General features: G+C 43.5%; 4 protein-coding genes across 8 annotated transcripts; all 4 read left to right on the forward strand.

Moving 5' to 3' along the window:
• Positions 1-298: 298 nt before the first annotated feature.
• LOC103990671 (protein S-acyltransferase 11) lies at positions 299-7,968 on the forward strand. Of its 5 annotated transcripts, none has more exons than XM_065159121.1 (6): positions 299-460; positions 2,894-3,128; positions 3,267-3,565; positions 5,904-6,231; positions 6,328-6,400; positions 7,581-7,968. In XM_065159121.1, the coding sequence occupies exons 1-5, from the start codon at positions 440-442 to the stop codon at positions 6,396-6,398; spliced, it is 954 nt and encodes a 317-aa protein (XP_065015193.1). In that variant the 5' UTR covers positions 299-439; the 3' UTR covers positions 6,399-6,400; positions 7,581-7,968. The 5 variants fall into 5 exon arrangements, with proteins under 5 accessions (XP_065015193.1, XP_009408160.2, XP_009408163.2 ...); XM_009409888.3 differs by adding an exon at positions 1,368-1,456 and having other exon boundaries at positions 308-460; positions 5,904-6,400; XM_065159119.1 differs by adding an exon at positions 1,260-1,456 and having other exon boundaries at positions 324-460; positions 5,904-6,400.
• A 1,027-nt stretch (positions 7,969-8,995) lies between these two features.
• Positions 8,996-10,477, forward strand: LOC103990670 (UDP-glycosyltransferase 73C3). Its single transcript, XM_009409884.3, has one exon. The coding sequence runs from the start codon at positions 8,996-8,998 to the stop codon at positions 10,475-10,477; it is 1,482 nt and encodes a 493-aa protein (XP_009408159.2).
• A 1,941-nt stretch (positions 10,478-12,418) lies between these two features.
• On the forward strand, positions 12,419-13,198 carry LOC103990669 (cypmaclein-like). The gene is made up of 2 exons (XM_009409883.3): positions 12,419-12,686; positions 12,773-13,198. Exons 1-2 carry the CDS (start codon positions 12,536-12,538, stop codon positions 12,955-12,957), a joined length of 336 nt encoding a protein of 111 aa, XP_009408158.2. The 5' UTR covers positions 12,419-12,535; the 3' UTR covers positions 12,958-13,198.
• A 1,793-nt stretch (positions 13,199-14,991) lies between these two features.
• Positions 14,992-15,957, forward strand: LOC135643736 (mannose-specific lectin TAR1-like). Its single transcript, XM_065161068.1, has one exon. It carries the CDS (start codon positions 14,992-14,994, stop codon positions 15,955-15,957), a length of 966 nt encoding a protein of 321 aa, XP_065017140.1.
• Positions 15,958-16,914: the final 957 nt, after the last annotated feature.

Raw genomic sequence — 16,914 nt, forward strand, 5'->3', positions numbered from 1 at the left:
CAAAGCAAAAACTATATATACATGGGTTGGGCCGGGACTTATATGTAAATTCTGAAGCATGCATACGTAAAATAGACAAAATCTCAGGGTCTTATCTGCAACTAACCCTATCAATTCTGTGGCCACGCTTACGTTGTACGCGTGCGTTCCGTTCACGCGCAATGACTCGATCTGCTTGAATACCTTCTCGCGTGGTCCCACCACTTCAGCAGCGCCTAACATCCTCGCGTAAGGAAAGCGCGTGCAGATAACGCTTGTCATCCTTATTTTAATCTCCTCGTAGACAACCGGCGAATGGAAAGCCAATTCCTGTGACCCCCTCGTCTTCTTCGTATATATTTCTTCGTCTTTTCTTGCCTTCGCTTCCAAGCGAGGCTCCATCGGCCGCGTTCTGCGCCCCAGATCTCTCTGCCGGTCTCCATCCCCGAAAATTGAGTACATGGATGAAGCGGCCGTGAGGGTAATCGATTCCGTCTCCGCCCTTCCTCCGCTCTTTCCTTCTTTTCCCTAATCCCTCGTCACTTGGTCTTGTAATTTGACCGATCCCTCGTTCCTTGGTGTCTGTCGGGATTTTGGTCGTCGTCGTCGTCTTCTTGTTCTTGGGGGGTTCAGTTGTTGTCGCGGCGGCCCCACCGATGCCGGGAATCGCGACGCGAGAAGCTTGTGTCTTGGTGTCTTGCTTGAGGCTGTATTTGTGGGTGGCGATTGGAACTCGGAATCTTAGGAATTGAACTTCCGGTTGCTATTTGATTTAGGAAAGATGACTTTTTTTCTTGGTTTACCCTAATAACGTCTCATCTTTTATCCTTTTTCGATGTGTTGCGACTCTTCTGGTGTGAAATGATGTTGCTTGAATGTCTTATCGGGTGGGAACGGAACAATAAAGTCATTAATATGTAGGGAAATCGATCCATAATTCGAGTACTCGGTTAACTAGGAAGTGATTCTTGTATTAAAGGCAGCCTTAGGACTCTTGTTTGGTACTGGTATTTGTGCCGAGAGAACTGGATGATGTTTCTTGTACTTTTATTTGACGACCCAGTCAAGTGTCGTCGACTTGACTTTATTGTCTATCCCTTGTTGTTAATTTTCTTTTTCTAGTTACAAAAACATTCATTTTCGTCATTTGCAGTTGTTTTCCGTTGAGGTCTTCTGTTCATTGTGATGCTTTGTAAGGGTACATATATATTTTTATTAATGTTTGGGTTACTTCTGTAAGGCACGCACTATTTAGGTGCAATGGCAATGAATTGTTGCAGGTTTTGGAGATTGGATTAGGTTTGCAGTTCTATTACCTGATGTATATTTCCAGACTATTGCAAGTAAAGGTTGACTGTCTGTGCTTGTTTGAGCTTTGAACTTTTCAGGTTTCCAGAAGTATCATCTTGGAAACTTGAACATCATTGCCAAAACATTCACATTGTTCTTAGCACTGAGCATGCAGAAACAGATTCAGGTGAGAAATGCTGATTGCAATCCCCAAAAATGAAGTAATTTCACCATACTTATATACACCACAATAAGCCCTAAGGTTCGAAGCATTTGGGATTGGCTGCATGGATCTGTTCAAGTCATTGCGCTCAACTAGCAAAGCTTTGAAACTCTATCTGAGCCTGCAACTATTTCTAGGATCCACTCATCTATGACAATTTAGTTATCTGGCATTATTTGAGCTATGTGACCCTGGTGTTTATGCATTAGAAAATTCAGTGTACTATTTGAGATCATGTCTTTTAAAGCTGAAATCTATAACTAACAAACACATAAGTTGGGTAAAACATATGAGGGTTTCTATAAATGAATGCAGTGCAGATGTCTAGTTGAATTTCCTTAAGATAGACAGTATTTCTGTAAATGGTTTCATGAAGTAAAAAAGACATGCCGATGCACGAGGCCACAATTATGGAGCATGGGTAGGGTCAGATGTAGCCAGTCTCATCCTCCTAACCGAGTTAATAATGCAGCTGATTTTACCATAGTTGATTGTCTTCAGGTACTGTTTCATTTGCTTGTTACTTTGTTACCTTATTTGTGTCCCTGTGATGATTATTGCGTCCCATAGGTGAACTTGTCAGTTCTTGTATTTTTCTAGATGTTGCACAAATCCAGGGAAAGTTCATGTTGTTGGTCCATGGTTGTGTGAGCTTAAGTCCTACAACATGGTAAATTTTTCTTCACATCATTGGCCTTTAGTTTCATGGACAAGTCCCTTTTTCCCCAAATTTTGACTTGGGTGATATTGTGTCAGCTCTAAACGCCAACGGTTGTCAAAGACTACTAAATGACGTAAAATTTGACAAATTGTACGTGGTGTGTCCCTTTATTTTTTTTTGAGGTTGTGCTCCACAACATATCCCATATCAATGGAAAAATGTTGGTTGATCCATTGATGACAGATACCAAACTCTGTTACCCGTTAAATTTCTGGAATTGTTCAAGCGACAACTTTTATTTATATTTTTATGTTCATCCTTTCGAAACCATTCTTAAATCTTAACATTTTTTGCTTAATGATATTCTCATAGGAATTTTTAGGATACTCTTGGTGGTAAAACTGCTAAACTTGGATGGTTTCATAGACTTTCCATACAGCTGTTGATTCTTCATTTTCGTTGTTTGTTCCACCTATTAATTATAGTGCCCAGCAAGTGCAGAGATAGCAGATTAACAATCTCCTTATTGTGATTTCCTTCTATGCCAAATTAGTAGACAGTTACAAGTTGAGGTACATATGATGTAGAAAATTGATTTTCCAAAGGTTAACAGTATAGGTTGTCATCCAAGACAATGTTTTCCTGATATATCTCTTTTCCTTTTTTTATGAAATAGTTTTTTCAAGAGCTGATGTATTTGGTATCTCAAAATCTGATTCTTAATCCATGACCATATGTAGGAAGAGAACTCTGTTTCATTAATGTTGGAGGATCACAAGACCACATGCTGGGGATGTGGATTACACCTTGTTCTTGAATCTTATTCACCAATATTCAAATGTGGATGGTGTGGAGCAATAACAGATCAATGCAAAACTTTGAGGAAACCCGATAGCACGTGGTTTTCTTGGTGGAGATGTGTACGAGACCGCCTTTTTGTTACTATTCTAATTTTCTTCATGCTATTTGTGATATGTAAGCTGCAAACCTATCTTTTGTACCTTCATTGTTCTGATCGGGAACATATAATTACTTTCTGCATTTCTTGAGTGCCAAGATAAAGTTACATTTGAGAGCGTTTAACGATTTTCCTGTTATCTCTACCGATAACAGGTACTGGTGTTTGGGCAGTCTACCCAGCTGTTTTCTCAATCAGCAAGTTCTGTGGAATCTTTCATTGCCTGTTAACATCTGTCTTGTCTATTATTACCGTCTCCAGTTTCTGCTTAGCAGCCTTTCGTTCTGCTGGGGCACCAGCAAACATACCATGGGGAAGCTACCCAATTGTGGAGAAAGATGGCCTGGAAAACTACACATATTGTGCTTATTGTTCTAAGCCAAAGCCGCCAAGGGCACACCACTGCCGTTCCTGTAGAATGTGTGTTTTGGATATGGATCATCATTGTCCATTTGTAAGTGCCAAATGAATGTAACTTACTCTTCTTTCATTTTATTTTTCCTTTGAAATAAAGTTTTATGGATATGGGTCCATCACTGCCCATTTGTAGGTACCAAACTGATATGACTTGCTATTCTTTCATCTTTTCTTAATCATTGAATTCTGATGAACTAGTGGAATCAAGTGTAGTTATACCACGTGTAGATGGAATTTATATACCATCTTCAACGAACTTGTTCATATCTCATTAACTTCTATATTACATGCTTTTCATTATGGCGGGATAGTGCCATGATTTGTATTTTAGCCTGTTGATCAAAACTTCTGTCTTACCTGCTAAGTTGGCTGCTTTTATGGCCGATCTTAGTCAGACACAATCTTTTAAGATATGTTTAGTTTGGTTAAATGTTTCAAGCATAGGTTCATGCTGGCAGTATTTTGAAAAAAGCTGGAAATGGGTCTCCATAGCTAAGCAACATCTTGTTAGTTAGTGCTTAAAGGGTCCCCAAAAGTAGGCCAAGTCAAAATTTGTGACATACTGCAAAATTCTCTTTTTGGAGTGGTACAGGTCGGGCAAATATCCTGAGATGTGTCTTGTAAGGGCATTCTGAAATTTTTCAAAAAGGCTATTTAAGAAAGTAATGCATCTTAGTTAGGAGATAATCATCAAATATATTCTCCAGCTCAGGAAAATGTTATGAAGATGTCAGCTAAAGAAAAATAAAATCTAGTTATTTGCTTAATTTGAAGAAATGTATATAGATTTCTGCTCATTGAACTATAACCTGCAGTAGCTGTTTACCTTAAAGTTGAAATTATGGTTATATTCTTGGGTACATCAAAGATTGTATCCTATGGTGGAAAATTATGAAGAATTTGTTTCCCCAATGTTGATTTCTGGGTAGAGATCTGGTAGCTTATTTAAATAAGTTGCAGATATATCATGCATGGAATACAGTGACATGCTTCAAAGTAGTTATTATAAGAGTAGTGTGACCTCTCTGTTGTGTTTGGACACCACTATTTGGACACGTTTGGTTTTGTACTTCATGATTTGACCCTAATATTCTCTCAAACATCAGATTACTATAGTGAAAACTGCTAACGTATTGGGGTAAGATGGTAAGGATTAAAATTTGGTGTATTAATTCATCGATTGGATGTAGTCTTGTGTTCTACTAAAAAGAAAAGGAGATCTAACTTAAGTGTGCTTATTTTATGAGATCAAAAGGTGCTCCAATGTACTTCTTAGAACCGATGAAGAAGTAGCAGTTTTAACAGTCTCCATATTGTTGATACCCTCTTCAGCTGTATTTTTTTTATCATTAGTCATCTGTCTTGTGGGATTGTGATGTTGACATTTTTGTTGGCAGTTGCAATGACAAGATAGATTGAGCTTGCAAGGGCAAGAGATCAAGTTGATTTACATTAACTATAGTGATTGGGTTTCTTGCCAGGCTACGATTGCTCTTTGAGGCCCTGGACAAAAGTGTCAATCTATGACGATAAAGAGAGGACATGATGAAGCCACTTCGCTTTAGTTTTTTAATTATAAAGAAATCATGGAAAAGAAACCAACGAGGTGTATCGTTTAGAATAAAGGAGCAGATATTGAGAAACACAATGCTGACTCTGGTGCTTCACTGATGTTTTACATGCTGTGTAATGTGTGGTGGCATGCACTGAAATAGTAAAATATGGCAGGACACTTTAAAATAATCAACAGCCATGTACTGGAACATGCTTGATTGAGCGATACTTGGTCTGTGTTGTTTCTTGATGTTCACCTCAGGTATATATTTTTACGTGGGCAGTGTATTCTAAATATCAGGAAGGCCCATGGCATCAGCCTCTGACCTTCTTTGCTGTTGGGAAGGGTGCTGGTCTCTTATTTATTCATGCAAGAGAGTGATACCATAATTTGTCATATAACTCGAGTATATGTTCTGGTCCTAGTAAATTGTAAGAGATACCGCACTTTATTGCATAAAAAATTGAACTCATCTAGGATGCTTAAATTCTAACATCTTTTTGTTGTCGAAAGTTCAAAAAGTAATCATTCTACCCTTTCATGTGTTCTTGATATTACTTCAAATTCATATGGAATTATTATTGGAGAAGGATCACACGCTGACATCTTTGATGGTTTAATTCTGAAGCACTTTATTACTGATTATGCAGTGTAATTTGTTTAATTTACTACTGTTCTAAGTTGTGAGATGCGTTTAAGAATACACAATTATGAGGTTGTATTTTATATAGCAAACTAGCATTCACAAGCTAGTAACTCTGAGATTGGATATCTGTTAAGGGTGTATGATTATTTATTAGTAATTTACTTCTTTGTGCAGATAGGAAACTGTGTTGGAGCAGCAAATCATCGGTATTTCATTGCATTCCTTATATCTGTAGTCATTAGTTGCGCCTATGTTTTCCTGATGACACTGTATGCTGGTTTTCGTGTATGGCCGCCCTTGGAAATTAGAAATCTAGCATTATCTGGCTTTGGTATTGGGAGTGCTGCAAGTATAGTGAAGGAGATAGTTGCTGCCTTGGCTAGCTCAGCACTTCTTTTGTCTGCAAGAGGTCTAATTCTTATATATCTGTCATTTGCAAGTCTGAGTGTGGAAATTGGTATAGTTGTGTTATTGTGGCAGCAACTCTATTGGATTTATGAAGGTAACACATATATCAACCAAATAGCTTCACATAATGTTGCACATGGAGAAAAAGGCTGGCAGAATCTTTTACGGTTCTTTGGTTGCCCATACTCAGTTTACAGAGTACTTTTGGGTACTGGAAATGCTGGAAAGTCACAAGATATATCGAGCTCCAAGCTTCTATAGAGGTATGTAATTTGTCATATGCAGTTTGGTCGCCCATTTTTATCTTCAATATTTTCCAATTCAAATAGTTGCATAGTTTCTATCTATCTTTTGAGAATATAACTAAATGGTAGTTAATCGGCATGGGTTGCTAGATCCATTTAGCATAAACATAATTACCTATGTTATACTGAAATCTACTTATTATACATTCTGGAATTTTGCTTGTGCTTGTTTGTTTTTTCTTTAAGTTTTAGCTTGAACTTGATATTTTTGAACTGTATCCAACTGGAACACAACATGACTAATAATGTGAAATATTAGGACTAATGGTTTTTTGCAACTCATTCTGTCAGAATATGCTTGTTATACCGTGTAGTTAAGAGACCTACAGATGCTAGATTCTATAGAGTATTTCGTTTATTCACTATCTTACCCATGAAGAAATTAGGAGCGGTTTGATTTTTTAATATGCAACCAAACAGCATGTGTCTAGAAGTTGTATCAGTGGAATGATCATAGAGCTATAACATGCCAGTTTAATGTCTGTACAGTTACCTTTCTGCATGTAGGGGTGAGTCTGCTTATATTTGAGCTCCCCTGACCTCCCCAGCCATGCATTGGCAGGAGCCGCAATGTTTTGATTTCTCGTTTATCAATATTTATCTGTAAATAGAAAACCAGTGTTTATAGTCTTGGTCTGCTATTAATTTTGACAATTTTTGTCGGACCAATAGAGTACTAGTATAACGGGTAGTATTCCGACCTATACTGCCTGGCATCACTTAAACCATAAATAAACAAGTGAATACCAATAGGTACTGGATGTGTTGCTGAGGATTATGGTCCCATTCTAAGCCTCATGCATGCATAGTCAGTAATGAGGAGAATCAACAGCTATGGATGAAATTCATGCAGCATAACAAATTACGTCAGCATACTGCATATCATATCCATCTTTCTAGCCCATTGTCACTATAAACATGCATGCGCTGTCAGTTATGATGGGGAGATTTAATAACTGTAGACGAAGTTTGTGCAGCATTTGACATATCATACACATCTTTTTAGCCTTTTTGGCTGAATGATAGCCATAAGTTGCAACTGTTAACAATCACAACATGAAATGAGCTCAAAATTATCAATATTATTCATGGCACTACTTGGTCATGACATTATTATTATTCATGATGTTATGCTCAGGGTACAAAACAAGTGTTAGGCAATACAAACATCAGGAAGTAACCGATTATTCTGATCAGAATCTCGACTATCATCTGATCGCCTTGGTATGTTATTTTTCCTCACTCCACGAAACGAAAAACAGGAGAACAAGTGTGAGCCTCCAATGTCAGATTCTTGAATTCAACAGTTTCAGATGCTGCTAGGTGGGTTTACCAGCCCGCAGATATTTGTCAGAGACAAGGACTTTCTGTTAAAACACACGAGGAAAAAAATTCTCTTTATGTACATTTCTTTTTTACATGTCCACCGACTACATTACCAGCGGGTACTTGATTTTGTGAGTGTAAATTTCTCGCCGACTTTGTGTACATGAATATTTTATATACTAGATTTTCTTTGCACTCTACCTTCACATAGCAAATTATAGGTCATTGAACTTGACATATATAAACAATTTACGATTGTTTCTCTTATGTATCTGAATGTGTCATTTATTTTGAATAATAACTGCATCGTGCATCTATTGTGCTTTTATGTGGAACTAAAATAACACACCAACTGTGGCACAAAGGTTAGGATTATATTGCCTTTCAGGCTTGTATCAAGCATGGGAAAGAAGGCTGTTTCCCTTCATGAATGCTTCCATGGCCTGTGCCTTCCTTTGTGATTGTTAGAGGACATGAACCATTACAGCGACAGTCAGTTGCAGAACCCTACCACCGTATGCTCTTCGGAGGAATTCTGAGAAGACCAAAAACAGATCTGATACTTCAAGAGTTTGTTGTTCTTGAGCAAAAAATGTAAACTTGTCTAGGTATGTTTCACTCAGCTTAAAACTCAGTTCAGAGTTCTTAAATACTTTAAAGCGTTGTTGTTATTTGTTGCACTAGTTGTGTTGTTCTTGCATGAAAAATGTTCGACTTGTTTGAAAAGCTTTGGAGGAACACAGAGATCTTAGTTCACTACTTGTGTGTTTTCCCTGATGATCACTCTATGGTTTGTTGTTCTTTCATCAAAATGTTGACTTGTTTGGCCAGCGTTGGAGGAACACACAGATCTTATCTCTCTTTGTTGTTCCACTAATTGCTGTTAGTCATGGAATATTGGATGACTTTTATTTGGGATTGATCTTCATCTTCATGCTATCCGCCACATATTAAAGTCATGGAGCGTCGCTTTCTCTGCACGCATTCCATTACCATTACCATGATTTCTCTAAATCTTCTTTTGGCATCCATGTCGTCTTCTTTTTCTGGCTCACTTGTCTTCTTATCGCATCTCCATCGACTCCATACCTGTAATTGAATTCTCTTTGTCAACAAGTAGAAGATGGCGTAATGGCACTCGTCATCTAATGTCCTTATAGGAGTAGCTCTGTGACCGTGTTCTTAACCAATACTCACTCCTAGTCACCAATTCACCTTCAAGCGGCCATGGAGGACAGCGGCTCCGGTCACCGACAGCTCCACTTCGTCCTGCTCCCATGGCTCGGGACGAGCCACACGCTACCCATGATCGACATCGGCCGCATGCTGGCCGAGCGTGGTGTGGCCGTCACCGTCGTCATGACGCCGGCCAACGCCGCCCGGCTGAGTCCAACCATCTCCCACATCGCCGACTCCGGCCTCGCGATCCGCTTCGTCACCCTTCCCTTCCCCTCTGCTGAGGCAGGATTACCGGAGGGCTGCGAGAGCTTCGACAGCCTCCCCTCCTTTGACATGGTGCCCAACCTCTACTACGCTTCCAAGCTACTGCGGCACCCCCTGGAGGTTCTGCTCCGTGATCTGACGGTTGCCCCGAGCTGCATCGTGTCCGGCATGTTCTACTCCTGGACTCCGGCGGTCGCTCGGGGGCTCGGCGTTCCATGCTTCGTCTTCCATGGCTTCGGCGCCTTTGCGCTCTTTTGCATGCACAACCTCTACTGTTACAAGCCTCACGAGAGCGTGTCGTCGCCGACCGAGCCCTTCACGATCCCGGACTTGCCGTTTCCGTTCGAGATCACGAGGCAGCGGCTCCCAATCCAATTCCAGTTGCTGCCTCGGTTCTTGGAGATGTGCGAGGAGGGCAGAGAGGGTGAACTGGCGATGGACGGCATCATCGTCAACAGCTTCGACGAGTTGGAGCCGGGATATGCTGCACGCTTAGCGGTGGCCTCCGGAAAGGAGGTCCGCCCCATCGGCCCGGTGTCGCTGTTCTGCAGGGGGAGCTCCGACATGGCCGCGAGGGGCCAGAAGCCGTCCGTGGAAGCAAGCCGATGCATGCAGTGGCTGGATTCGATGAAGCCACGGTCTGTGGTGTACGTCAGTTTCGGCAGCCTGGCCAGATTTGCGCCCGCACAACTGATGGAACTCGGCCATGGGCTGCTCGCTTCAAGACGACCCTTCATCTGGGTCATCAATGGCGCGGAATCGCTGTCAGAGGAAGTGGAGCAGTGGCTGCAAGAGAAGCTTGAGATCAAGGAGGTCGACTCAAGGTGTCTCTTGATCCGTGGCTGGGCGCCGCAGGTGATGATCCTGTCGCACCCGGCGGTGGGAGGATTCATGACGCACAGCGGGTGGAACTCGACGCTGGAGAGCGCAAGCGCGGGCGTGCCGGTGGCGAGCTGGCCGCTGTTCGCCGACCAGTTCATCAACCAGAAGCTGATCGTGGACGTGCTCGGGATCGGAGTCGCGGTCGGCGTGGACACTTCCGTGGAGCTGAAGCAGGCGCCGGAGGATGGGGCGTCGGTCACGAGGGACGAAGTGGCGGAGGCTATCGAGAGGTTGATGGGGGGAGGGGAGGAGGGAGAAGAGAGGAGGAGGAAAGCCAAAGAACTCGCGGAGGAAGCAAGAAAAGCTGTGGCCAAGTGTGGTTCTTCCTACGATAACTTGACGCTGCTGATTGAATCTGTAGCACAGAAAGCGAAGAAGAATTAATCCGGAGATGAATGCTTTTTTCGAAGCATTAGATGATGATGATGATGATGATGGAAGTTCTTCTGTGGTTAATATCCAAATCCTTCTTAGATCCGGCATCAAATAAATGGTTGTCTGCATTCCTTGTTTCGTTCATGCATTCATTTCTCATGAATGGTTGGTCAAACAGAGTCTTACCTAAAACATTAATATTAATCTTGTGGTGGTGTTATCATCAAGTCCTTTTGATCACGACATTATTTTATGACTGGACACGTAAGCGTTTGGGAAATTGGCACCAATCACCCATCTACATCGTACCAGTGTTGACTCAAAGTGGGCCAGACAAAGGGTCAACCGGGCCCCACGAGAAAACCGCCTCCTGCATGTTCTACGTGGGTGAGCCGGGCCCACCGCCACGCCGCGTTCGCTCATTGGTGCAGACGCATGAAAGGACTGCCCCGGGCCCCGCTTTCACCTACTCGTAGGGCTGGTGGCGCAGGTACGGGTGTCGGCCCGTGCGGTGCCTGTAACCCCAGATCGCACACGTGTACGGACCGAGACGAGCGGACCGACGCGCAGATCATCGGGAAGAGCGACGAAAACCCGGAAACGGAGTGTTAGCCGTCCGATCGTCGATGAACGGATGAGGTCAAGGACCGCCGGCTCTACTGGACCCGTACATCGTCCTCGCGCGAGCGATCCAGGAAGGACACGCATCGCCTGGTGCCTGTCAAAGCTCGCACGTGCGGCTTCTCTCTTGAGGACGCCCCGCCTGTACGTTTCCCACCTCTCTCTCTCTCTCTCTCTCTCTTCTTTCTTCTGCTTCATGTATCACTATGGTTCTCTTCATCTTCTCTTCAGTCTCTGTTCGATTTTGACTATCGAAATGGTTCCATCTTCTTCGCTTCTCCTCCTTTTGTTTTAGCAATAGCATGATTACTGAAATCTTTTGCAAGACATATCCTCCTCTTACCATTCAAACAAAGGAATGGCACAGGAAGGGCTGCGAGGAAGGAGATGCTACCAAGATCATGATCATGCTCTTCCACGGCTTTCTTGAACTGTGAGCTATCTTTGCTTCCACTGCTTTCTTGTTACTCCTCGAAAGAAAGAGAGAGAGAGAGAGAGAGAGAGAGAGAGAGAGAGAGAGAGATCTACATATACGGAGGAGGTGAATCAGCGCAAAGTTCAAGAAATGCGTGGGAAAACATGGCAGATCTTTTAGAGACTTCCATTCTCTACATGACGAGAAAGACAGGTCAGTGGTAATATGTGCAGTGTTTACTTCACAGAATCTGCTGTTTTCGATCCTCCATTGTTCTTGAGCTCGACTGATGTTTTCCATCTCAAGTGCTTTCCTTGATCTAATGCACGATTTCCACATTGACCATCGTAAAGTAAGTAACACGTTGGATTTAGCAGCACCTTTTATTCATAGAAAATTGATCGGACATGGTCAATGATTCTGCATATCTTCTCTATCTATTTTAATCGGCTAAGATAGATCTCAAATCGGCTATCAGATCTGAGACCTATCAAATACGTCAACCAATTCGGATGTCGAATGTCCCGCCGATTCACTTAGTCAACTTCGCTATCTATATTAATGTGGTCAATGCCCAGATAAAGGCCCACGAACACGAGTTCGAGCCCGAACGGCCCACCTATTAAGCCCATTTGCATGTTTCGGTGACATGAGTTATATCGATGTTGCCACGCCCGTGATCTTGGCACAGTATTTGCATGTGTTGGTAACTTGACAGGAGTCCAACCACGAAGCTTCCTCGTCGGCAGAGCACAAGGAATCTCGGGAAGACAAACTTACTGCTCACCTCTCAGGGAACTCGATCCTCTTCACGTGATGGTCATTGGATCTGCAGACAGAGCCAGCCTTTGAGGTATGGATGATCAGCTTTAACTAGTACAGCTATGGCCTGAGCTGTGATACCTCCCACCTCACCATCTCACACGGAAGAGCTCCTTCCTGGTACCTGCTTCCTGCTTCGTCGTCCTCTATAAATTCTCAGAGCAGCCACCACTCTTCGCATCGATCGATCGATCTCGATCTCCTCTTCCATGGCTCCCTCCACGCCCGTCGTCGCCGGCCTTCTACTCTTCCTGCTCGGGGTCTGCCTCGTCGATTCGCGCTCCGTCTACGACCATCATCACCATTCGGTTGTGGCCAACGGAAGATGGCTTCTCCAGGCGGCGCCGGCCGTCACCATCGGTGACCTCTTCAGGCTTCGCTCATGGCTTCCACTGAATGGCGAGCGATCGTCAAACTGATGACACACATGGGTTTTGGTGGTGCAGACTGCGGGGCGAAGTGCTCGGTGCGCTGCAGCAAGTCGTGGAAGCGGAAGATGTGCAACAAGTTGTGCGGGGTTTGCTGCAGCAAGTGCAACTGCGTGCCGCCGGGCACGTCGGCGGAGACACGCGCCATGTGCCCCTGCTACGCCACCATGACCAACCCTCACGGCAAGCTCAAGTGCCCGTAGAATGCATCCGTGGGTGGCGCCATTCGTCTTTGTGCGGTTGCTGGTTGCGCTTCTCCACTGTGGTTCGTCTCCCTTCTTCCTTTGTGATCCCTCTGCTGTGACTCGATGCAGTTGATGGTGTGATCTTAGAGGCATCAGATGGTGGTAGCTGCCTGAGAGCAGATGGAGGGGGTTCCATGGAGTGTGTCTGTAGTATGCAACAGAGCAAAGTTGGAATAAACCATTTGGAGCTAGTGGGTCCCATGCTGCATCTCACATGAAGATTTCCAGGGAATCTTACAATAAACTTTTTTATAATATAAATTATATGATATTTTAAATTTTATTATATGAGATTATCAATCTTTTAATCATAATATTTTTAAAAAATAAATAATAAAAATAAGATTCAAAGTCTTTATCAGCTAAACTAGTCAAAGTAATTGATAACCAATATCTTAAATGTAAAATATTAACAAAAATATTTAATTAAAATTAGGAAGAGAAAAGCTATTGTGTTATAAAATGGAAAAAAAAACTATTATTTTGTGGGTCAGAAATATACTACTGAATGAATTTGAAAATATGTGTTGGTCAAATATTTTTTATATTATTATTATACCTAAAAATTTTTATTTATGATTTTAATATGGATATAAGAAAAAAAACACATAGAACAAGATGAAGTCCAAAGTAGAAAAAACTCCATATAAGATCACATGATTTCCCCATAGAATGTCACAAGGTTTGGTATGGGCACCATAATAGCTAAACAACTTTAGAGGAGGAAAAGAAGGTAGAAGATCATAAATAATGCAACATTTCTAATTCAACAGTAAATTGGTAAAGAATGGCAATTTTTGTGCATCTTATCCTTGCCATCTTACTATAATTTTGTTCTTTCTTCCAGTGGTATGAATAATTATTTTCGGATAATTCATTGAGAAAAATCTCACAATTCACTTTTACCATATGACACCCTGCATATTCATTTATATATATAAGTGCTCATTTTATTTAGATAAAAATACCCTTAAATCTTTTACTAAAATGATTTGATCATGAACATCAGCACTTGTAAGAAGTTATCTCTCTCTTAATAATCTTAGAACCATGTCCTAATTAATTATTATTATTATTGAATAGCATATGTGATCAAGTTATTTTAGTAAAAGATTGACATCATTTTTATCTAAATATAAAAAAACAAATATGAAGGCATCATCCAATAAAAAGTCAAATAATGAAAAATTTTCTAATAAAATACTCAATTTTCTACATAAACGTCAACATGGATTTTGATAACTGATCCAAATGGATCAATCAGCACAAATTGAGGATTATATGTGGAAAAAACTTGCAAGCAGTAGTGGGTGAGAAATCTTAAAAACCGAACCGGGATCTAATCGAACCTAAATCAAACCGGCCGATGAATCGGTTTATTTGGTCTCTAGATTTCATTACGGGCCATTTGCCACATCATCATCCCATCGTGAGCTTCTTCGTGAGTCTGGTTGGAGCATTTAATATTAGCCTAAGATCCAATTCCCAATGTTTGGTAGCATCGGGTAAGTTAGAAATCGAATCGGGTTAAATTATTAGTGGCAAGAGAGCCACCAAACAATGGCCTCCGCCACTCATGCATGATCTGCATGTGGCTTAGCTTCTCTTCCTCCAATAAGTGTGTATTTTACGTACCTCGTTGAACACGAGATGCCAGTGGCCAGTATCGGTTTAATTATGGCTTAAACTTGGCTCAAATTAACCCACCGATGGGTTCTCTCTGACATCGTCCCCATCTGCGATTACATTTGATTACACCACGCTGCACGTTTTAGATCTCCATTAATAAACAAGTACATGCATGCAAAGTGAGGTACAAAGTTGGTGCGAACCATTCGTCTAAGTATCATAAAACAACGGTCTCTTAATTTACGTGCTTGTCAACGTCTGACACACGCAACGTTGCATGCTGCAACACGTGATTGGTTTCTCGAGTCACCCCACACCATCACGTGAATCACCTCAACTAGCTCGAGTTCGAGGTATGAATGAATGAATGCGAAGCCATCCCCCACCTTCTTCCCTTCCCTCGGCGTTTATATGAATGCGGAGCATAGCTCACTGGGAAGAGGGAGTGCAGTGCGTGAAGCAATGGCAACGCAGACTTCCGTGGTGCTTTGGGTCCTCGGCGCCGTGCTCGCCCGGCTCGTCGTGCCGAGCGCGAGCACGGAAAGCAACGTGCTCTACTCTAGCCAGAGTCTGATGCACGGCCAGCACCTTCGGTACAAGCAGTACTCGTTGGTCATGCAAGAGGACTGCAACCTCGTGGCGTACGACAATGGCAACCCCACCTGGGCCAGCGGCACCTGGCACAAGGGCATAAACTGCTACCTCCAGCTGCAGTCCGACGGCGAGCTCATCATCTTCGGCTACAACAGGTATACGCGCGTCGGACCGTCCGAACTCTGGAGGAGCAACGCCAAGTCGTCCCCCGGGAGCTACGCCCTCGTCCTCCGGTACGACGGGAGCCTCCACGTGTACGGACCGGCGCGGTGGTCGGTGCCGAGGTTAACCGGTGGAGCGGGCGCTCGGGGATCCACTTGGCCGGCCACGACCGACGCCGTGCTCTACACCAACGACGTGGCTCCGATCGGAGTCACCATCGTCAACGGCGTCTACGAGCTGGCGCTGCAGGACAACTGCAACCTGGCGCTGCGCAACACCGGGGACGACGGAGTGCTGTGGCAGACGGGGACAAGCAACGGGCTGCACGACTGTTTCGTGACGTTGGAGCCCAACGGGGAGCTCAAGATCAAGTACATGGGCGGGGAGACTCTGTGGACCAGCGGGGTGGCGTCCGACTCCGGGGAATACGTCCTCGCGCTCGGCCCCCGCGGTCAGCTCGTCGTCTACGGCCCATCGTTGTGGAACACGCCGAAAGCAGGAGTCCTCGCCGCCGGCTTCGAGACGTGGGGCTCCGCTGGGAACACGACAAGCACCGCTCTGACAGACGAGTGAAGTCTCTCATCCATGTCGCTATAGGAAAAATGTAAAACACGTGTCAGTCTTATCCTCTAGTGGTGACGGAAATTTCATTTCCTCATAATAAATGCTTATAGCGACGGAAGACCAGCAATCTACCAAATAAAATAATAATGATGGGATAAAAATAGAACTTATATACGAATAAATATAAATCATAATAAAATAAAATATTAAAATTTACGTAAAAAAATTCTTTTAATATGAAATATAAAAATTACAGAATAAATCAGAAAAAAATTCACTATAAAAATAATGAATGTACAAATCATAATCTTTTTAAAGATAAATGAAAGTTGATAGGGATAAAAGTGGCGATGTGACACGCCCTGACAGCATCCCCCTGAGCGACATGCTGCCCGAGGCACGCCATACCCTGCAGCAGCTCGGCCTCCCACGCCACCAAAGGTACAATCCTACCCTGCAGACAACCGCGTCAGGTAACATCAAACTTCATCTATAAATACCCCCAAAACTCTAAAGAGAAGGGGGAGAGATGAACTCACTCAGACACAAAACACTCAGAGGCTCTTCTTCTGCCTCATCCACAACCCCCTCCACGTCTTCCTCTAACTTGATCGTCGGAGGGGTCGGGCCGAGCTCCCGGCCCGACCTGTGTGCAGGTGCGAGACGGTGTCGCCACTTCCTGGAGCTGCGGCGGAGCTGCCTCCCGACCCGAACCACCGACCCGAACCGCCGACCCGAACCACCGAGCTCGGCCGCCGGGAGACCCCGAGGGACGCCGCCCGTTGACCACCGCCTTACGGACCCGGACCAAGCCGCGACGGCCCCAAGGACACGGCTGAACAGTTACTGACCGTAACATTTTGGCGCTAGAAGGAGGGCCCGGAATGACGGTACGTTAGTCTTCTCCTTGGTTGCTCCACTGCAGCCGACCTGCACCAGCAACAGCGACTTCTGGGGCTGGTCTCG

This window comes from Musa acuminata, chromosome BXJ3-7 (assembly GCF_036884655.1).
Source record: "Musa acuminata AAA Group cultivar baxijiao chromosome BXJ3-7, Cavendish_Baxijiao_AAA, whole genome shotgun sequence".
Taxonomy (NCBI): domain Eukaryota; kingdom Viridiplantae; phylum Streptophyta; class Magnoliopsida; order Zingiberales; family Musaceae; genus Musa; species Musa acuminata.